The sequence below is a fragment of the Nannobrachium achirus genome (genome assembly GCF_963921795.1).
Source record: "Nannobrachium achirus genome assembly, chromosome: 24".
Taxonomy (NCBI): domain Eukaryota; kingdom Metazoa; phylum Chordata; class Actinopteri; order Myctophiformes; family Myctophidae; genus Nannobrachium; species Nannobrachium achirus.
The window spans coordinates 41,017,181-41,041,108 of record NC_137831.1 but is presented as its reverse complement, the minus strand read 5'-3'; the positions used below and the strand labels follow the sequence as shown (position 1 = coordinate 41,041,108).

Here is a 23,928-nt window from a genome sequence, read left to right as displayed (position 1 = left end):
AAGGGGGGGAACTTGTTTTCAATTTCCACACAACTCCTCTAAGGTATATTAATGACATAGTCAATATTGAAAATGGGTGGTCTTCCCCTTTAATGTCTAACAATACAGAGTATCTGTGTTTACATGTGCAGAATGTAATTCAATCTTTGACAAATAACCTTTGCAAACCTCTGTTTAATGTGTACTGTTGTCTATTACCTAAAAAAACATAGTGAATTAATTAAGAAATTACACCGTGACTGCTTAGCTATAGGGAAAGAGCGTTTAGTGGAAAGAGTAATTGTTTCCACTGGATTCGAGAATGCCACGAGTTTGGTGTCCACAAACATATGGTAAAAACCTGTCAGTTCAACCTTTCAGTTGTGTGTTTGTTTTCTCCAAGGAATCTTGACAATTAAACTGCAAATAAAACAAATTAGGGAAAACTTCCACAGAATCCACACCTCTGCCCCCCGCACACACTCTCTCTCTCTCTCTCTCTCTCTCTCTCTCTCTCTCACCAAATTATGGGCCCTGGGTGTGCACCGAGTGCCACGCTGTGAGCTTGTAGATCTGCTATTTTTGAAAAAATTGGAACATTTGTGCAAGTCTTTGAATATTTCAAATCCTTTAAAAAAAAACCTATGTCTCTATGTCAGTGGTGCTCAAACTTTTTCATGTGAAGGACCCCCAAAATGATATGTATTTGGCCACGGACCCCCATCTCAAAATATTTAGTTCCAGGGACCCCCAGAAGCAAAATCTTAGTTACAAATCTTCGCTTAAAAAAATACATATATTCAAAGATTTGCACACATTTTCACGACTTTTCAAAAATAGCAGATCTACAAGCTCGCAGCGCGGCACTCGGTGCCGCGCTGTGAGCTTGTATATCTGCTATTTTTCAATAGCTAAAGTATAAAATAATGAAGGCCCCTCCACTTTGGGCCCTAGTAACTCCCACTTCCCCCCCCTACCCCTGTGTGTAACAGTAAGGCTTTATATAATCCCATCTCTGATCTGATCTGATCTCTGCCTACCAGCCCAGGACAGTTGTTGCTCTCCTCTCCAAGTCCCCCACACAGGCAACATCTCCCCGGTCAACTTGACCCGATCAAATCATATCTTTGAAGCTTGTGAAAAATATCCCACAAGGCTCCATTCCTTGATTTAATTGTGTTTGTGTTGACACCAGGCATGTACACACATTGACATCAAAGGGGGCTCGAGCCTCTGCCCTTTTACCCCCTGCTGTAGGGGTGGGATCACGTCCTGGGGGAAGGGGGCTGCAATGCCCTTCAAGACTTCGACGTATAGGTCATCAGTGGTTTGAATTTTGACGTGGGCAGCAGCAACCGGAAGCCAGTGAAGGAAAGTTAGGGGGAACATAGTCTTGCGTGGCCAGACTGTTCTCTCCCACAATTTGCAAATGCTCCCGTCATACTGTCTGGGAGACATAAGTTCTGACATAAGTCCTCCCCATAAGTCCTCCCCATTTCCGTTTCGTTTTTACAGTCACGCACATTTATCCTAACATAAATCAAAATCATCTAAGCATATTTATCTTGCTGCTTAGCAGAAATTATATTTTAAGATATATCTTGGTGAACGGAAACACCAGCTTCCGTTACACGGATTTCAGGAGGTGTAGCTCCAGACTCTACAGTATATCATTTGGAGATTGTGGAATAGTTGTCTGGCTACGCGAGACTCGGGGGGAGCCATGAAAATGAAGGGGGATTGAAGACCAGGAGGACCGCAACATTCTGGATCAGTTGCTGGGGTTTGAGTGAGATAGTCAAGCCCGGAGATGTCTGAGCTCACACCAAATTATGGGCCCTGGGTACTTTAACTATTGAAAAATAGCAGACATACAAGCTCACGCCACGCCGCGAGATCTGCTATTTTTTTTAAATCGTGAAAATGTATGAAAGTCTTTGAATATTTCAAATCCTAAAGTTTTTTTTTTTTTTTTTTTTAATCCTATGTTTCTGTCAGTGGTGCTCAAACTTTTTCATGTCAAGGACCCCCTAAAATGATATATATATTTGGCCACGGAACCCCATCTCAAAATACTTTGTTCCAGGGACCCCCCAGAAGCAAAATTTGAGTTACAAATGTCCGCTTAAAAAATACATATATTCAAAGATTTGCACACATTTTCACGACTTTTCAAAAATAGCAGATCTACAAGATCACAGCGCGGCGCCGTGAGCTTGTACATCGAGGGCTTGGAGCAAAAAGGGCGTAAGTGACATTCTCAAATATTTTACAGGACAGCTTTCCATTGATTGTAATTATTTAATTGAAAGCTATATGTTTAAGCAATCTATACTTTAACACAGATTAGGCTTCAATGAATATATTTTAAAATACTTTTTTAATGTTTCTAATTAACGTAAAAGTATTACAATCAATGGAAAGCTGTCCTAAAATGTTTGAGCATGTCACTTACGCCCTTTTTGCTCCATGAAGCCCTCGAATCTGCTATTTTTCCATAGCTGAAGTATAAAATAATGAAGGCCCCCTCCACCTTGGGCCCTAGTAACTCAGTCCCACTCCCCCCCCCCCCCCACCTTGTGACGCCCCTGAACCCCGGAGATGTAGTCTAAGGCTTGGATAAGGAGCCGGGCAGACTCCTCGGTGGGGAAAGCTCTGATCCTACGGATGTTGTAGCTTGATCCTCGGGATGTTGACAGTTTAACGCATACAGGCCTAGAATGATTGAATGCTTTAACCAGTGAAAAATAGCAGATATACAAGCTCACAGCGCGGCACCGAGTGCCGCGCTGCGAGCTTGTAGATCTGCTATTTTTGAAAAAGTCGTGAAAACGTGTTGCAAATCTTTGAATATATGTATTTTCAAAGCGAAGGTTTGTAACTCAAATTTTGCTTCTGGGGGGTCCCTGGAACTAGATATGTTGAATGGGGGTCCGTGGCCAAATACATTTTGGGGGTCCTTCACATGAAAAGGTTTGAGAACCTCTGACATAGTAGTCTCTCAAGAACAGACCAACTGAGCTCCATTTAAGTGAAAAGGACCTTTTCTTTGACGATGGCTAAGCCAGATTGCTGACACAGAAACATAGGTTTTTCAAAAAATCTTAGAAGGATTCAAAAGACACTTATAGAATCGGGTCAAAATTCAAATTTTCACGATTTTTCAAAAAATAGCAGATCTACAAGCTCGCAGCGCGGCACTTGGTGCCGCGCTGTGAGCTTGTATATCTGCTATTTTTCAATAGTTAAAGCATAAAAGTAATGATACACAATAATGTGCACCCGTTCTGAATGGGTTTAATGGTCAGATTAATGCAGCCCATATAACATAGTGACATTTATGTCAAGGGAGACGGTGCTCGGTAGCCAAATGTGTCAATAAAGACGAAGATGATTTGATAATGACGTTATGGGTTATAAATCATACGTTAGCCCCGCGTCGCTGCGCGGACTTCCAACAGGCATTTGGCGGATTCAAACGGTGAGGTAAAACTGAGGTCATTGGCACCAGTTATTATTCATTACTGGCAAGAGACATGCTTCATTTAGCCATTGCTGAAAGGAGTCTGCGCGTGCGCGTGTGTGTGTGTGTGTGTGTGTGTGTGTGTGTGCGTGCGTGTGTGCTCGCATGTCCACATCTGTGTTTTATGTGGAAATTCATGCACATCTATGAAAATATGCTGATTGTCCAAAGTGCACAAGTTGTTCACTAAGTGCTGATGCACTCCTGGCTTGGGATATAGCACGCACGCACGCACGCACGCACGCACGCGCACACGCACACGCACACGCACGCACACACACACACACACACACACACACACACACACACACACACACACACACACACACACACACACACACACACACACACACACACACACACACACACACACACACACACACCTCACCTCGAAGTCAGAGAGGCCCTCTTGTGGCGTGTGTATAAATGGAACCATGTGAATTGTTCTTAAATGTTTATAGATGACAAAGACAAGATACTAGATGGTTGGATACATGGCATGGCAGGTGTCACTAGAGCACAAGAGCAGGGGACTTAATTCCAACCCAAATACATGTTCATTTGACCATAGACCAATTTCAAATGATTCTGATGTTCTGATTACATTTGCTAATACTGGTGATACTGAAAGATGTTCTTTATAAATGTTTTGTTATGTAATAATTTCAAGTGAATTGAATTATTGCTCCTCCTTTGGCTTGGAGGTCCCTGGGCCGCAATTTGAAAACCACTGGCCTAGAGCAGGGGTCTTCAACAGGGGGCCTGTGACCCCTATGGGGTCCTCAGAGTTACTACAGGGGGCCCTCCAAATCTTTGAGTGATGGAAAGTTTTTTTCTCCTTTTTTATATTAACTACTTGAACCCTACTGTCCATATTATGAGAACTTTAGCCAAAAAATAGCAGATCTACAAGCTCACGTTGTGAGCTTGTAGATCGGCTATTTTCAGCAAAGATCTTTGGTGTAGAGGGGAAAAAGAGCAGACTAAGTACAGAGTGAAAGGTCAAGTTTATTAAGTATTGACGGTTCAAGTGGTTAAATATCTGAAAACAAATTGACATGAATCCAAAATACATTGATGATTGTGATGTCAAACAATGAAACTATATGGAACCTATGAACAGGGTGTGGGGGTCCCTGCTTCATCTCTCTCTCAAATAAGGGGTCCTTGGCCTGAAAACGTTGAAGACTCCTGGCCCAGAGAGCATACACACACAAATGTTGCTGTTCATATGACGCTAATTACATACAGGTAAATCAGGAAATTAAAAGAGACCTAGATAGATGGTCAATACTGTGTCTGGATTTCAGTTCAAGAATAGAGATAAACAAGATGAATATATTGGCGAGACTTCTGTACTTGTTTCAGTCCCTATCGGTAACGGTACCACAAAAACAATTCGCTGAGTGGGATAAATGCATATCAAAGGGTAAGAGACCCAGGATCAGATAGGAAACTCTGCAGCTGCCCAAGGACAAGGGAGGAATGGCACTGCCAAACTTGAAAGAATACTTTAATGCAGCCCAAATCAGATTCCTAGTATGCCGGTGTAACCCAGGATATATTGCAAAATGGAAGGATATTGAATTGGATCAGAGAGGGCGCCAAATACAAAATTTGGTGTCAAATAAAGAACTGAGAAAAAAACTAGAGAAAGAATTGGACCCGATTACTAAATTTACAATTGAAATTTGGAATACCATAGTTAAGAAATATGAATTGGAAGACGAAAGAAAGATCCTGGGCTGGCTGACCCAAACTTCAAACAGGAGTCATTGACCAAGGATTCAAGTAATGGGAACGAAAGGGCGTGACAGCGATATGTACATAATGTACATTAATAGAGAATGGGCAGATGCAGAGTTTTGATGATTTACGGGCAACATATGATCTGGACCAGACATGGGCCTTGCGCGGCCCTGGGGCTTTGGTTCACTCTGACCTGCCCTTGTAGGGTTAATGGCAAATTACAATGCATGGACTAAAGCTGCATTTCTTTAATTTTTAAGTTGTGGCTAAAAAAAGAAAAGTTGATGCCGAATGCCGGGTTTTCAACACAAATCTGACTGCTAAGTATTGGAGTATTGGACTGAAAGTTGGAGGTAAAGCCACATGTTTAGTTTGCAGGGAGCACATCTTGCGGGGAGCACTGCTTTTTGGACCGGCCCTCCACAATATTTTCTGTTGTTCATGTGGCCCCATGGAAAAAATAATTGCCCAGCCTTGATCTGGACAAACATGAGTTTTTCCGATATCTGCAGATAAGGGACTACTATGTAAAAGAGATTAAAACTGCTTCAATGAACCCGCTAATTGAGATAATGGTAATACAGGCCTACAATAATAAAAAAAAAATGTAGAGTAATTTCAGCCCTTTATCAGGGACTGATGACAAGTAAGATGACTATGTCAAGGAGAAATGGGAAGCAGCTAGGAATTGCAGATTGCCAAGAAGGACTGGTATAATAGGTGTAAGACACAGTGCATGGCCACAAGCTCTAGAGTGTGGAGGGAGTTTTGCTGGAAGAATGTTATTAGATATTTCATAACTCCAAAGATCAGAGGAAAAGTCACAGCAGAGAAACAACCATGCTGGAGATGATGTGGATACATGGACGCTGACCACGAACATATATTTTGGAAATTGTCCAAAAATGTACAAGTACTGGGATGATGTGTGGTCAGTAATGAAGGAGATATTGAAATATGAAATACCAAAGACAAGTGTGGCACTGTACAGTGACGTCAGTTCAGAAAAAGCTAAGGTATGGCAACATGACTGGTGTCAGTCATGTTGCCATACCTTAGCAACAGGCATGATACATTTCTTTTAAGAAGTGTATAACATCCCCCCCCCCCCCCCCCCCCCCCCCGTTTCTACGGTTTCTTGGGCTGGATATGCCTGGAACGGTTGTTCAAGTGCAGCTAAACTTGGCATGTTAGTAAACGTGCCACAATTAACAATAATGCATTGCACCTGTGCAGCTGACCTACGAAACCTGGGAATATACCATTTTGTCAAGATGGGAAGAATACAAGTGTGGAAAATATCATTATAATACCTTGTTAAAGTGACCATTTTGTAAAATTTTGCATTTGTAGTTTACTGTAATTTAACAACATAATAACCAGCACAGATAGACAAAGAGACATTCATGGATTTATATTTAAAAGTAACTTTTATGTTCCCCCCTGGACCCAGGGTATGGCAGCTGCATGCCCCTGCCATACCCAATTGACGCCCCTGGTACTGCATCTAGGAAAACACACATGGAGATGACATGTATCTGGTCAAGGCGCTGCTGGTAGCCAGCAAAAAAAGCAATAACAAGATTGTGGTATAAAAGTGACCCTCCAACTTGTGAGCAGTGGCTGTGCATTGATGGAGAGATTTACACACAAACTCAGGATACAAGAAGAACTGTTCCTTGAGAAATGAACTGAATTTATAACCCAACAGAACGACACCACGAATGTTTAATATGGAGTGAGTGATGTACATGTGACAAGCTGCAAATAAAAATTAAGTTTAAAAAAACGAATGTTGCTGTTCATAGGGCTGTCACGATTATGACATTTCCCTGTCACAATTATGACATTTTACATGACGATTAATGGTCACTCAATGGTCACTCAAATAAGGTGCCCTCCACACTACAGGCGGTTTCCGTCGGGGCTGTCGCTAGGATCAGCGGTGGCCACGCCTCGGTGAGACACAAACACACTCGCTCAGTGAATAAACGCCACGCGGTATTTCACAAAGATGAACACAATCCATCTCTCACCGCCCGCGTACGCATGCACAAACGAGCACGCTCGCGGGGATTTCACGGGACAGCGCCCGCTCTCCTCGCAGCCCCAAAACTTTGCTGTGCGGCTGAAAAAGCCGCCCGCCTCCCATTGAAAATGAATTGCTAGGAGGCGGTGACCGCACGTAGTGTGGAACCCCCTAAACTGCGATTAACAACTTGTGTTTTTGTCGTTGACAATTACATTTCTGTTTGGCTTTTAGGCTTCGAAGTTGCACATGGCAATTATGACACATAACTAGCCTTACATTAATCCTCTCCTGTAGTAGCTTCTGCTTTGATGACGTCTATGGCTACAGGAGAGTCTTAACGCTTTGACAGACAGGTCGGGAGTATGGTCTGCAAAACTGCTACTGCGGCTCTACACATGCATACATGCGAGACATATCTTCCGTACAAGTTCTGCAAGGTGTATGCGACTTGTACGGTAGCCTTGTTTAATGTATTAGTCCGTATTTTTAAATAAAATTCGTTTTTACCAAGTGTACAGCTTTTCCTCGTTTGCTACAATGTTAGCTGCAACAGCGCCCGTTGGTGGCTGGAAGCATTATTCCGTATACACATACGTCATGTCCTTGTATGAACGAATGGGGGAATGGATGAACGTCACGTGATAAGTGCAGCCATCTTTAACCAGACCAGAGCTGCTCGATTTGGAAAAGACACACACTTGGTAAAAACTCATTTTATTTAACAATACGGACTTATACATTAAACAAGGCTACCGTACAAGTCGCATACACCTTGCAGAACTTGTACGGAAGATATGTCTCGCATGTATGCATGTGTAGAGCCGCAGTAGCAGTTTTGCAGACCATACTCCCGACCTGTCTGTCAAAGCGTTAAGACTCTCCTGTAGCCATAGACGTCATCAAAGCAGAAGCTACTACAGGAGAGGATTAATGTAAGGCTAACACATAACTTAAATATACAAAGAAATTACTGGCATATGACAACGTTATACTTAAAAAAGAACATCAATAGTGGAAATAGCCGATCTATAAGCTCTGCTATTTCCACTACTTTTTTAAAGTGTTTGAAACTATACTAACATTTCTCAACATGGAAACGATTATATTATGATGATTATGCAAAATAATTGCGATTACCTCAAATAATTGCGATTAGACGATTATGTAATAATTGTGACAGCCCTAGCTGTTCATGCACATGTAAAATTTCTAGAAGTGGGATATGCAAACGTAGACAAATTCCTATTACTTTGGCCAATACAGAGGGTGACCTCTGGAAAAACAGATGTGGCTAATAATCCTCAGGAAACGCACTTAAGACCTTTTGAATGCAGATCCAACAAAGGACTGGGCAAATGAGAATGAGTGATTAGCACAGTTCCTGCGGTGGTTTCATATAAGATACAGTGTCATAGTGCAAGCCCAGATGGTAACCAAACAAACGAGAATTGCCTCATTCTTTAACCCATTTAGGGCCTAGAATTATTGAACGCTTTAACTATTGAAAAATAGCAGATATACAAGCTCACCGCGCGGCACCGAGTTTGAGAACCACTAGCCTCGGAAACCCAGGCTTCTTTTGGCGATAGGAAGAAAAAGAAGCCTGGGTGATCGCGTTATGATCACTGTTGGAGGAAGTGTAGAAGAGTTCAGAGTTCAGAGAGCGTCGCGCCCAATGTGTTGACGTCATGACGCAGCAGCGTTCTCTGCGCTGAGCAGAGGAGCAGAGGGGGGTGGGGGAGGAGAACGCATGCTATTGGCCAGAGACTCGCGGAGAGATTCGCCGTGCCCCGCCCATCTGCCTACACAAACTGATCCGCGTTAGGTTAGAGTGGAGAACCACTGACGTAGAAACATGTCTTTTTCAAAAAACCTTAGAAGGATTCAGAATAGGATCGGGTCAAAATCGGGTAAACATTTTGAGCTTGTAGATCTGCTATTTTTTTTTAAAGTTAAAGCATAAAATAATAATGCGTAGCCGTTCTAAATGGCTTAAAGCCCCTGGTTATCCGCACATGTGTTTTCAGTTACGTCGCTGATTAGATCTCTTCTCAGGTTGAATTTGGGCGCAAATTCGGGGCAAATTCGCTGAGCTCATCAAGGTGCGTCTATCCAAGAAGAGAGTCGTAAGTTGGCCTGACCCCGAACAGGTGCAACAAAACTGACATTAAGGAGTTAGGGGGAGATGGCAGTCGAGCACGGCCTGTACACAGCCAAAACTGTCCTTAGAAGAGGTGTAATCAGCCAAGATAAACTAAAACAGCTGTGTGGGTGACCAAGGTCTTAATTATGCAAGGCAGCAGGGCGGGTTGTTTAGACAAGTCAACGGCTGGGCGCCATTGCAGTTTCGTGTCCCTTGAATTATCAGTGGACGTAACCAGGGTCGGCGGCATCCACTGACCACAGTAGGGCATTCACCGAATATTCAAATATCAAAATCACTATTCGACGTTGTTCACCGAAGTCGAATAATCGCTTTTTTTTTCTTTTCATTGTTTTCTCTTTAAAAAATGTATAGTTTATAAAGCTTGGCTAGATAAGAAGTCATAAGAATGAGTTGTCAATGCCCCTGGTGGATGAGTTTGTTAATGCTCTATACCAGGGGTTCTGAAACCTTTTTAGGCCGTGACCCCCAAAATAAACATATTTGAACTGGGGACCCCCACCCCGACAAGCACTTGGAATTGTAGGTATTACATTTAATGTGACTCGGTTCCACAGATAAATATAGTGAAAATAGCAGATCTACATGCTCACAACGCGTCGCATCACATTTTTTTTTTTATGTTTGAACATATATAGACATTTTTCGACATGTAAACGATTATGACGATTATCACAAAATAATTGCGATTATGTCAAATAATTGCGATTAGACGATTATGTAATAATTGTGACAGCCCTACCCATATAATTGTGAGCATGTAGATCGGCTATTTTCACAATGTTCGCCTCTTGCTTACTTAATATTTGACAGTTTGGCCAGTCCTGTCGAATATTCGACTATTCGAATACTTTCAGGTTGAATAATTCGAATACTAAAAATCACTATTCGTGAATGCCCTTGACCACGGTGTTGGTCGCACCCCCATGTGAACCAGGGAACCAACGTGTTGTGAGCTTGTAGGTCTGCCATTTTAGATTTTTTCATTTCCGTTTAGAAATTTCAGACCCTGCCTCTCTTAGGGGTCGTTTACGCGGCGGCGTTGCAACGAGAAATGAAAAGTCAGATATGCCTTCCGTTCAGACGACAACTGCATTTTTCGGAACGAAGAAAGACCGGAATTTGGGGTGGAAAAGCTGACAACTGCCTCCCCTCGCGTCACCGTGTGAACAGTGGGAAACACAAGAAACGACAACACATGTGATATCAAGGCTCGCATACAGCCTACTGCAGCCACGTTACCATGGTGAATGGTAAACAAGGAAGTAGAATCGTCTATCCGTGCGTCAAAAAAGAAAAAGAAAATAGAAATGCTCTTCCAAAAAGCTTCATACCCTATACTGTACATAACAACACAATGTGACATACAGTAGCTCTGTTTACACAATGCTGTACCCCCTCCAACTGTATAGGCTATATGTTCCCCATTTTCAACAGTTTTTATTATGTTTTGAAATGTGCTTATGTTTTCTCATGCCAATAAAGCTCCTTTGAATTGAATTGCGTCACCGCCACCTAGCGAAATTAAATGGACACTACATCATTTCATGCCTGATGAAACGCTGGATAAAACGTGACAACGCAACGGCGAAGTCCCGGGACCTCGCCGTTTTCTCTGAAGAGCGTTGTCGTCTGAACGGGGCCTAACATTCTCTGCACGTCCCTAGTGTTGGTCACACCCCATGTGAGGGTAATGGACACTGGTGGTGGCCTGCCACCAAGCCTAACTCACTGGACCCCTTAGTTGAGAGAGAGATGAGCCAGGGACCCCCTAACAACCTTTTCAGAGATTCCAATCATCAGTGTATTTTGGATTCATGCCAATTTGTGTTTTCAGATATTTAACCACTTGAACCGTCATAATTAATGAAACTTGACATTTCACTCGGTACTTAGTCTGCTCTTTTCCCCCTCTACACCAAAACTCTTTGCCGAAAATAGCCGATCTACTATCTTTGGCTAAAGTTCTCAGAATATGGACACTAGGGTTCAAGTGGTTAATATAAAAAAGAAGAAAAAAGTTTCAATCACTCAAAGATTTGGAGGACCCCCTGTAGTAACTCTGAGGACCCCCAAGGGGTCCAGGACCCCCTTTTGAAGACCCTTGCTCTATGGGGTTATAAATGTATGAATTTAAAAAAATAATAATGGAAAAGGAAACTGATGGTCACGATTTGTTGTTTGATTGAGATTGTAAGGGTGAACAGATCGAGGTACAATACAATGGACAACTAAAAACGTACTACTCCAACTATCAACTAAAACTACAGTGGCTTGACACTCAACTCTAAACGAGTGTGCTTAACAGAAAAACAACTACTTACATGTCCTTCCCCATACAACAGAAATGCCTTACAAAGACGAAAACGGGGTCAAAAAGAAACTAGCTCTCAGAGAGCAAGGGTGAAGCTTGCAGCTGCATTGTGTGCTTTTTATTGGAGGTGGCTGGAGGTGATTGGAGAACTGATGAGTGGTGAGGCCAGGGGTGTTTGAATATTTCAAATCCTTCTAAGGTTTTTTGAAAAACCTATGTTTCTATGTCAGTGGTGCTCAAACTGTTTCATGTGAAGGACCCCTAAAATGATATGTATTCGGCCACAGACCCCCATCTCAAAATATTTAGTTCCAGGGACCCCCCAGAAGCAGAATTTGAGTTACAAATGTTTGCTTTAAAAAATACATATATTCAAAGATTTGCCCACATTTTTACAACTTTCACAACACAACACAACACAACACAAAAATAGCAGATCTACAAGCTCGCAGCGCGGCACTCGGTGCCGCACTGTGAGCTTGTATATCTGCTATTTTTCAATAGCTAAATAATTAAGGCCCCTCCACCTTGGGCCCTAGTAACTCTAAGAAGCAGAATTTGAGTTACAAATGTTCGCTTAAAAAATACATATATTCAGAGATTTGCCCACATTTTCACAACTTTCACAACACAACACAACACAACACAACACAACACAAAAATAGCAGATATACAAGCTCGCAGTGAGTTTGTATATCTGCTATTTTTCAATAGCTAAATAATTAAGGCCCCCTCCACCTTGGGCCCTAGTAACTCTAAGAAGCAGAATTTGAGTTACAAATGTTCGCTTAAAAAATACATATATTCAGAGATTTGTCCACATTTTCACAACTTTCACAACAACACAACACAAAAATAGCAGATATACAAGCTCGCAGTGAGCTTGTATATCTGCTATTTTTCAATAGCTAAATAATTAAGGCCCCCTCCACCTTGGGCCCTAGGAACTCAGTCCCACTCCCCCCCCCTTGTGACGCCCCTGCGTGAGGCGGAATTTTATGGCTGGTGGAATGAGCGATGGGCTGGACCTGAGCTGAGGAGAGACAGGGAAGAGGGGGAAAAGCACAACAACCCATGAAGTGCATGCATAAAAACACGTAACATTTGATTTAGGTTCTCCTTTGCGCACTCCGTTGCAAACCGAAGATATAGCTGATCTACGAGCTGACAACATGTCGCATCACAACGTGTTTTGAGCTTGTAGAGATTGACTATTTACTGTACAAACGACAACTTGCGTGGCACCTACAGCACATATGTCTTTATATTGTAGAACAGGGGTCCTCAACACGACCCCTGGGGCAGGGGTCTTCAACGTTTTCAGGCCAAGGACCCCTTAGTTGAGAAATAGATGAAGCAGGGACCCCCACAACCTTTTCATAGGATTTGGATTCATGTCAATTTGTGTTTTCAGATATTTAACCACTTGAATCGTCAATACTTAATAAACTTGAACTGTCACTCTGTACTTAGTCTGCTCTTTTTCCCCTCTACACCAAAACTCTTTGCCGAAAATAGCCAATCTACAAGCTCAAGTGAGCTTGTAGATCTGCTATTTCTCAGAATATGGATGCTGGGGTTCAAGTGGTTCATATATAAAAGGAGGGAAAAAAGGTTTCTATCACACAAATATTTGGAGGACCCTCTGTAGTAACTCTGAGGACCCCCTAGGGGCAGACCAAGTACAAGTTTTCTAAGTATTAAGGGTTTAAGTGCGTGGTTAACTGTCTGAAAATGAACACTCACATTAACATGAAACTCTACACAATGATACTCAAACAAGTCTATCTATGAAGCTATCTATGAAATTCATGAAATAGTGTAATCTGCATCACAAATGTATACAATATGTAGCGGGGGTCCCAGCTTCATCTCTCTCTCAGCTAAGGGGTCCTTGGTTTGAAAAATGTCGAAGACCGCTGATTGTTTTAAACTGTTATGCTACCTTTATTTATTGTGATATAATAATAATACTGCCAGAAGAAGGAGTGCAGAGGAGAGGAGAGGGTAATCCCTGAGGGGAATTCCACTAGCCAAAGTATTAAAGCAGGTGCAGCAACAAGAAAGAAATGAAAATACAAGACAGTATAACCGACAATTCAAATGATGAAAGGTAAATCAAAAGAACTCAACTCAACTCTATCCCTGATACCATCAATATGACGTCATAATAATAGTACTGACATCATTTTATTCAGTTTAGTATGAGAACCGTCACATCTTGACCGTATCTGTCTGTCTGTCTGTCTGTCGGTCTGCCTGGGTAATGCTTGGTTTGATCTTTTATTGTTGATTGACTGTCATCACGCTCTGTGATGTCAGGGAAACCACACTAACAGAATCCCTTTTGTGTCCATATATGGAGAGGCCACATTGGCCACATACAATCCCTTTTATGCCCATATATGGAGATCCCTGTCTGTAGAACCAGTCACACTGGTTAGATTGACATGTATAGTCTCTATAGACTCTATAGCAGAGGTCTTCAACAGGGGCTATTTTGCAAAGAAATTAAATCTTTGTAAAACGTGTAAAAAATCCATTATTATGGAAGTAAACGCTGTGATTATCTAGCAAATACATGGATCATATTTCAACATACAGTATATGGACAAACCCACCTTGACATGAACACAGAGATTACACAGATTTATCGATAGACCAAGAGTAGCTATATGGAATGGAGAAGTAGTTAGACCCCTCTTTTTCTTTTTTCCTCTTTAATTTTACAAATACAAGGCACAAATACTTAGTTTCCATACAATCAATTATTTGCATTGCAAAACGATGCGATACGATTACCGCATTTTAAAACGATACGATACAAAGCCAAAACGGTACGATATTTTGCTTTTGCAAGCGAGTGATCATTACAAATAGTTTGAATTTTCCGGGCAGAAACCTTGTGTCTCCAAGTTTCAAATTTGTATGTTTTTTCATAAAGTAAAGCCCTGCTTCATCATACAAGCCCGTCGCACAAAAGTAGTGAAAACAGCCGATCTACAAGCACACAACGCCTCGCTCCTCGGCTGTTTTCACTAGTTTAAATCATTTTAAAAATGATAAATACTAAACAAACGGTTTTGGACATACAAGGTTTCCACCCGACAACGACAATATCATTGAACTAATTGCTGTTGTCGTTGTTTCGGTGTTGTTTCAGACCCAGTGCCAGCAGGAGCTGGACCAGGTGCTGGAGAGGATATCCAAGATGCCTTTCAGGGACAACAGAGGCCCCCTGGAGGACCTTTATGCCCTGCACATCCCCAACTGTGACAAGAGAGGGCAGTATAACCTCAAACAGGTGACTCCCGTGAATTTGGGTGAATGAGATTGGGAGAAGCAGGATTTTCATTTGGGCCGGTGGTTCTCAAGCCTTTTCAGGCAGCGACCCCTCCAAAATAATCATATTTTAACTGAGGACCCCCCCACCACCCTGACGAGCACTAAGAGTTGAGGCATTACATTTTGTATAACATGGTTCTGTTGTGAAAACAGCAGATCTATAAGCTCACAACGCCTGTGCTGAGCATGTAGAAAGGCTATTTTCACAATTTCTGCCTCTAATATTTGACAATTTGGCCAATGTTTAATTTTTAGTTTTAGAGGTATTAAAAAGTCACTTTAGAAATGTGAAGATACCCTCTATAGCACGGGTCGAGTTGAGAAAGAGATGAAGCAGGGACCCCCACAACCTTTTCATAGATTCCTTATAGTTTCATAGTTTGACAGCACAATCATCAGTGTATATTGGATTCATGTCAATTTGTGTTTTCAGATTTATTACTATTTAACCACTTGAATCGTCAATACATAAGTTGACATTTCACTCTGTACTCCCCTCTTTTTCCCCTCTACACAACATCTTTGTCGAAAATATTATATAATACATTCATATATTTTCTGCTAAAGTTCTCCGAATATGGACCCACGGGTTCAAGTGGTTAATATAAAAAAGGAGAAAAAATGCTTCTATCATACAAAGATTTGGAGGACCCCCTGTAGTAACTCTGAGGACCCCCTAGTGGTCCCGGACCCCCTGTTGAAGACCCCTGTTCTTATAGTCTATACACTTAAACTTTATGTTGGTTTGTTTACTGTTGAGTGATAAAACAATGTTTCACATTAAGCTAATCATCTGGGGACCCTCCAAAATAATGTGGGGACCCCCCTGGGGGTCTCGACCCACAGGTTGAGATCCACTGATTTAGACCAAGCACCCCAGTCCCCCATAACTCTGAGAAGTGGTGGGAAAAGTACTCACATTTGTTACTCAAGTAAAAGTATCAGTACTGCAATGTAAGTACTCTGTTAGGGTGCCCTCACACCAAAATACCTATGAGAGTGGAATCCGCGTTCCGCCAATGCATTTCAATGAGAAGGGAGCGTTTTTTGCAGAAATCCTCTGCTGGCATGAAACCGCTTCACTCTCATTGAAATGCATTGGCGGAACGCGGATTCCACTCTCATAGGTACTTTGGTGTGAGGGCACCCTTAGAAGTAATAGTCCGGAATTCAAAATGTACTTGAGTAAAAGTAAAATACAAGTATTGGTATCAAAATGTAGTTAAAGTGCAAAAGTAGAAAGTACTTAGCTGTGCAGAATGTCACATTTCAAGATTTCAAATGTATACAAATCTTTTAGAAAGAGCAGATCTACAAGCTTGTCAACTTGGCTATTTTCAAAAGGCCAAAATGTATATACCTAGGGGAGAAGTGACTGGAAATATGAGCAAGGCTATGCAGACTAGTGTTGATTTTGACAGCAAATTTAGATTTAGTTTCAGTCATAGTCTTTTGAATACATTTTCATTTAGTTTTTGTCATATTTGAGTCATCTGAAATGTTTTTGTTTTAGTCTCTTTAATCGACTAAATATAAGATTTTAGTCGACTAAACCTACAGATGATTTTGTTGGCAAAACCGTATTTTGGCAGGCCTTGATGGCGTCGCAATGTCTGATTTTACACTTGGTTGCATGCTGAGAATAGCCGCGTTGTGAGCTTGTAGATCTGCTATTTTCAGATTGCAACACCGGAGCACAACCAAACAAAGTTACTCGTCATTTAGTTCTACTGGATCTCCTCTGCACTAGTCCCTCCCTAACATTTTAGTATAGTTTTTATTTGTTGACGAAATTGTCAATTTATTTAGTCTTTTAGTCATTATAGCTTTTATTTAGATTTATCTCGTTTTCATCAGTGAAAAAAGGTAATCGACAAAAAATTTTCGTCATATAATAAATAAAGAATGGTGCATTTAGATATCCAAGGCGCTTTACATAGATTGTGCCTTACATTCACCCATTCACACACCGATGGCGGGGGAAAGCATGCAAGGCTCTGCACATCGGGAGCAAATAAGGGTTCAGAGTCATAACCACGATTATTTCACATAATCGCGATTATTTTTCATAATCGTCATAATCGTTTCCATATTGAAAAATAGTGAAATAGCAGATCTACAAGCTCACAGCGCGTCGCATCGCGACGCGGTGTGAGCTTGTAGATCGGCTATTTCCACTATTAATGTTCTTTTTGGAGCTGTGTGAAGCACAGGCTCCCTATACGTGGCTGTGTGGGTCTGTGTGTCTGTGTGTATGTAGCCTGAACTTCGGCACGCTACTAGTCCCACAGTTTTGCCACCACACACTCGCGCCATATGTCAAATCGACCGGCTTACTCGGGAATCGTGGGCTAGTAACTTGCTAAGAGAAAGGTTCAATAGTTTAATTGATATTAATTGATTAGTGAATTAATTTTCCCCATTGACTTATAATGGGAATCGCAAAAACTCACATTCAATTATTTGTCTCTCGCAAACCATAGGGGCTAGAGTTTCAAGACTTGGAGAGGAGGTTCATAATGATTTCAAGGATTAAATAAAAAATAATTGTGTCATTTGGCCGCATGGTGGCGCCATAACACCCCACTTTACGTTTTGGCCTGTAACTCTTGAACCGTAGGTCGGAAAATTAAAAATATTTTTTCCCTGGATTCCTTGGGTCATGACGCATCTCCCCATATAGGCCACGCCCATTTGCGCCATGATAGATTTTCCGCCATCTTGAATTTTCTCCAAAACACACTTTTTGCTCCTTTTCCTACATATTTTCTTCAAATGTCACAAAAATCGGTACACATGATCCACACACACACACACACACACACACACACACACACACACACACACACACACACACACACACACACACACACACACACACACACACACACACACAGCTCCACTTCACACGGGTGTGATTTTTTAAGTGTAAAGTTGTCAAATATGTCATAATTCCTTTGTATATTTAGGTTATGTGTCATATCTGCCATGTGCAACTTCAAAGCCTACAAGCCAAACAGTAATGTAATTGTCAACGACAAAAACTCTTTTATTTGAGTGACAATTAATCGTCATGTAAAATGTCATAGTCGTGACAGTCTGCAGTCGCTAATGCAGACTCACTGGAAACAGTAAACTCGCTTTGTGTTTTTCCACAGTGCAAGATGTCCCTTCACGGCCAGCGGGGCGAGTGCTGGTGCGTCAACCCGCACACCGGCCGGCCTCTACCGTCGGCCCCCACCGTGAGGGGGGACCCCAACTGCAGCCAATACCTTGGAGGATCGGAACTGGAACTCCCTGCCATGCCCCAAATATAGTACGGCCCTGAGGGAGAGAGAGAGAGAGAGAGAGAGAGAGAGAGAGGGAGAGGTGAGGGAAAGAGGGAGAGACAAAGCGTCGTTGTCAGGTGAAAACCTTGTACGTCCAAAACCGTTCGTTTTGCATTTATCATTTTAAAAATGATTTAAAATAGTGAAAACAGCCAATCTCCAAGCACACAAGGCCTCGCACCGCGAGGCCTTGTGTGCTTGTAGATCTGTTGTTTTCACTATTTTTGTGCGACGGCCTTGTAGGATGAAGCAGGGCTTTGCTTTGCGAAAGAACGGACACATTTGAAACTTGGAGATACGAGGTTTTCACCCGACCACGACAAAGGGGAGAGAGTTGGTAAGAGGGAGGGAGAGAGAGAGAGATGGGGAGGTGAGGGAAAAGAGGGAGAGAGAGGGAGAAACAAACAGTAAAGTATTTCAGATTTTGAAAAAAAAAAAAAAAAGTATTTGAAAACATCTGAGTAAGCTATACATTATCTCTGTTTGTATGTGACCGTAGGTTGTCTGAGGACACTTCTCTGCGCTATTTACGTTTTAACCACCACAAAAGTGCTAGTGGCTTGCATTCTTCTAACACGAACTTGTTAACCGGCTGGTCCTTTAGGGGACGAAAGAAGCGAAGATGACATTGACTTCCACGCAAGCCTTTTTCCGTAGGTATAATCGTCGCTAGAGGTCGACTCGTCCGCGACAGGACACCGCTTTTACCCCCATCGTGAACCGCATGAACTACTCAGACTTGCCCTGTCATCACTGTTTTGTACTATGTGTGTCTTTTAAAAAACGCAAAGCCTTCAGAATATTTAGTGTTTAGTGTTTCCGCTCGCACACCGTTGTTCCACTTCATATGCTTACGGGCATTCGAACAACCCCTTCGTGTTAATACACAGTATTAATATAGTTAAGTGTTATTAAAACCACGCCGTGTTTTGAATGTCATAGAATAGGTAATGCTATTAAAAAAAAGATGAGAAATAAACCTTTTGTGCTCGTGGGTTTTTGGTTTGTGTGCTTGGCTTTGTCGAACCACCGTCATTATCTGCAAATGCATGTCATTAGAAAGGGGTGACTGTCTGCCCTGGAATGTTTGGGGCAGTGGGTTTCCGTGGTTACCAGGGAAATTGCCACCCCAACAAAAGACTGTAACATTACTGTCACTTGTAATGCCGAAGGAAATGCCTCGCGTCTGCATGACAATAGGGGATTCGAATTATAAAGATCTGTGTGGAAGAGATCATAGAGTTGCAGTCCGTCACGTAGTAATCTCTTCTCCTGAAGTCTTTATAAAACCTCTATTATGGCTTATTTTGCCATGACTAATAACCTGCAGGGGTCTCGCACCAAATTCTGGGCCCTGAGTACAAGGATTCCTTCATATTTTGTGCTTTAACTATTGAAAAATAGCAGATATACAAGCTCACGAGCTTGTAGAACTGCTATTTTTGAAAAATCGCGAAAGTCTGTGCAAGTCTTTGAATGTTTCAAATCCTTCTAAGGTTTTTTGAAAAACCTATGTTTCTATGTCAGTTGTGCTCAAACCTTTTCATGTGAAGGACCCCCAAAAAATGATATGTATTTGGCCACGGACCCCCATTTCATATATTCTATATTTAATTCCAGGGAAACCCCCAGAAGCAAAAAAGAAATTAGCTTAAAAAATACATATATTCAAAGTTTTGCACACATTTTCACGACTTTTCATAGCTAAAGTATAAAATAGTTAAGGACCCCTCCACCTTGGGCCCTAGTAACTCAGTCCCACTTTTCCCCCCCCTTGTGACGCCCCTGATAACCTGTCCCACATTATGCTACAACTGACTTGTGACAAATAGTCACTGACAATGCAATATGTCCCATATCCACTTAAATTCAATGACCCGACAGGTATACATAAATGCACAGAGGAAAAACAAGAAACGAACAAACACAATTTGCACACGACACAACCTCACAAGTACTGGAACTTTATTTAAATAAGTGATTTGTCATTACAAAAAAGGAAAAAAAAGAAATGAGTACATCAAATACACACACCTGATAAATATTTCACTGTTTGCTTCACATTGATCTTTGTCACCTTTTGAGAATCTGCAATGTATGAAATGTCACCGCATTTAACATGTATATCCATTAAACATAACAAGCATGAAAGTAAATTGCGGAGATTAGGCCGATCGGCCCAACGTCCATGTCACGGATGTGGCAGTAAACTGCACACACGTTTACTTGACCACGTATACATCTCCATTCAGAAACATTGCCATTCAGAAGATTGCCTTCCATTATTCTAAATGGAGGTGTCACCTAAAACCTAACCTCAGTGGGGGTATTTCTGAATGGGGATGTTTCTAAGTGGGGGTGTTTCTGAATGGAGGTCTGCCCCCAAACCCTATAGCGTCCCCATTTTGGGGTGAACCTTAGGCGGAAAATAGCCCACCAAAAGGCTCACAACGCAAATGCATTGTGAACTTGTAGATCAGCCGTTTTCAGCTGAAGAGGTTTTGGTATAGAGGAAAAGAAGTAGGGGTCCAATATACTAGGTTTAAGTGGTTAAATGAGAACTGAGTGTCAAGACTCTAACTGAAGACGTGAAATACTTTGAAAAGTAGAGCAATGTTGTTCATATACAGTTCTTGACGGGAACATACAGTATTCATAACCTTTCTGGGCAGGCAACTGGAAAATAAAACCATCCTATACGGCTCACAAAATGGCTCTCCATGCAAATCACAATTCAAAGCGACGTGAGATGGAAGGCACTTGAATTTACATGCGAACTTGGGAGACCTTTTCTAGGCTTGAAAAACCGGGCCGGAAGTCACAATATTAGCTAGGTTAAAGATATACAACGTGAGTGTGTTTTGCATAATGATTTGCGTGCGAGCTATGTAGGAAAATTCACAGCACCGTGATTTTCTTAGCTTGGCTTGGCTAGTGAGAGCAAGTTGATTTGAACTGACTGGATGTGAGAGTGAAGGAGGGAATGCACTCTCTCGTACGCATGCACACACGCACGCACACACACACACACACACACAAACACACACACACAAAAGTTCTTAAAGGGCAACTTTGGTTTTCTACAAGGGTTCATTTTAGATTGTAATTAGAGAAAAGAAAAGATGAGCGTTAAATTGTTTTCATTTACGGCTTTCTATCGTTTTAGCCATTTTAGTGTGTTGATTTCAGTGGTTGGGGGCATGCGTACAAGTGGCTAAATATGTTTTTTTAGACACAATAAGCCGGCAATTTCTTTGTTGCTATTTATACCAGCCCCCATAAGTCACATCTGCCCATGAAAGCTTGCAGTTCATCTTGGGAATGGGCTTATTGTGTCTATAAAAGACATATTTAGCCACATGCATGCATGCCCAAATCAAAATCGTTAAAATCACTAAAAAGATAGAAAGAAGTAAATGAAAACAATTGAACACTCATCTTTTCTTTCTCTAATGACTATCTAAAATATGAACCCTTGTTCAAAAAAAACAAAGTTGTCCTTTAATGACGCAGTTAACAGTTGCTGGGACAGGAGAAAAAGGCCTCTTGCATTATTTCAAGAGGATATTCAGTACCAAATAACCAACCTTATACACTACTGCTATACAGTATATATACCATTAAGTGTTTATTTATCTTGACTGCTTATTCATTTATAGGGTTAGTGTGCTAGAGCCAACGACTCAAAGAGCAGCAATATCTAATGTTTGGACATTTCCCACAGGAACTCCACTCTTGTGCAAAGGTAAGCCATCAACTATGATACTATAGGTTGGTGAAGGGTGACAAGGCCCGAATATCAACGTCAGGTGACAAGGGAATGCCTCTTTTGGCAGGACTGGCATTGCCAAAGAATGTCAACCCTTAACACACACTGCGTTGTTGGTGGACCCACTCACTTTTTGGACAAGAAATAGCATGCGTGGATCATCTGGAGTGGTCTAGAACAGGGGTCTTCAACGTTTTCATGCCAAGGACCCCTTAGTTGAGAGAGAGAGATGAAGCAGGGACCCCCACAACCTTTTCATAGATTCCATATAGTTTCATTGTTTGACAGCACAATCATCAGTGTATTTTGGATTCATGTCAATTTGTGTTTTCAGATACTTAACCACTTGAACCGTCAATACTTAATAAACCTGACCTTTCACACTGTACTTTTTCCCCTCCACACCAAAGCTCATTGCCGAGAATAGCACAACAAGCTCACGAGGCGGCGTGAGCTTGTAGATCTGCTATTTTTGGCTACAGCTTTCAGAATATGGACAGTCACACTAGGGTTCAAGTTGTTAATATAAAAAGGATTGGAAGATTTGGAGGACCCCCTGCAGTAACTCTGAGGACCCCCTAGGCGTCCCGGCCCCCCTGTTGAAGACCCCTGGTCTAGATTATCCAGCGACAGACGTGGCAAAGTGCTCTGCAAGGGCTGAAGCTTTAGGACAAAAGAGCTATAAGAGGCTGTTTTTTTCTGTTCTCTAAATCGACCACCTCAACAGACTGAGTTCTCTAGAGCCAGCTCCCGTACGGAGTTCATATCAACGTAGTCTCGCGAGGCCAGACTGTTGCCTCCGCGATTTGGGCAAATGCTCCCGGCATACAGTCTGGCAAACGGAAATAGAAACGATGAGTGCGAGATAAAGCGGATGTGACGCAACCGCTCCCTTGGTGCAGTAGCAATAACATGTCCTACTGGAAGCGTTATGTCTCCTTTCAATATTTCTGGGGGTCTTATTTTCGTCTTTCTCTGGTGTTATTGGTGTTACCTCCATGATGTTTTCAAACGTTTTCTTAAACTATACATCCATAACAAGAATAGGCCGCTCGAATGACTTTGTCTGAGCTATTGTGTTTCTGTTATGTTTCCAATGGGACTACAGTTCAGTGCAGCACTGGCTACTTCCGATACTCGCCGTTCAGGAGCTGCCGTTCCAGACTCTATATAGCATTCGGAGATTGTGGAATAGTTGTCTGGCTACGCAAGACTAATATCAACATTACCACATTGAGTTCCCTATATTTACATGAACTCCACCATACTCAGTTCCCTACAGCCAGCTCCAATACAAAATTACAAAAGCAGGATAATGAAGCTTCAGCCACATTTACAGTACATGAAATCTGGCTTATCGTTTTAAGTAATTTGACCATTAATATAGCTTGTCACCCTGACTCAATACACAAAATATTATCAATATATATCACTTACACACACACACACACATATACATATCGTCATTGTCGGGTGGAAACCTTGTATGTCCAAAACCGTTAGTTTTGTATTTATCATGTAAAAAATGAACTAAACTAGTGAAAACAGCTGATCTACAAGCACACAACGCCTCGCACCGCGAGGCGTTGTGTGCTTGAGGCGTTGTGTGCTTGTAGATCGGCTGTTTTCACTACTTTTGTGCGATGGCCTTGTATGATGAAGCAGGGCTTTACTTACTAAAACATACAAATTTGAAACTTGGAGATACGAGGTTTCTGCCCGAC

At 41.8% G+C, this 23,928-nt stretch overlaps 1 protein-coding gene across 1 annotated transcript in view; it reads left to right on the top strand.

Annotated features, from left to right (window-relative positions):
* The window catches only part of igfbp2a (insulin-like growth factor binding protein 2a), a 62,775-nt gene extending 43,361 nt beyond the window's left edge, over positions 1–19,414 (top strand). Inside the window, exons 3-4 of the mRNA XM_080720624.1 lie at positions 14,925–15,065; positions 18,265–19,414. Coding sequence (XP_080576750.1) covers positions 14,925–15,065; positions 18,265–18,423 — 300 coding nt within the window. The 3' untranslated portion in view covers positions 18,424–19,414. The remainder of the gene's footprint in view (positions 1–14,924; positions 15,066–18,264) is intronic.
* The last annotated feature ends 4,514 nt before the right edge of the window (positions 19,415–23,928 follow it).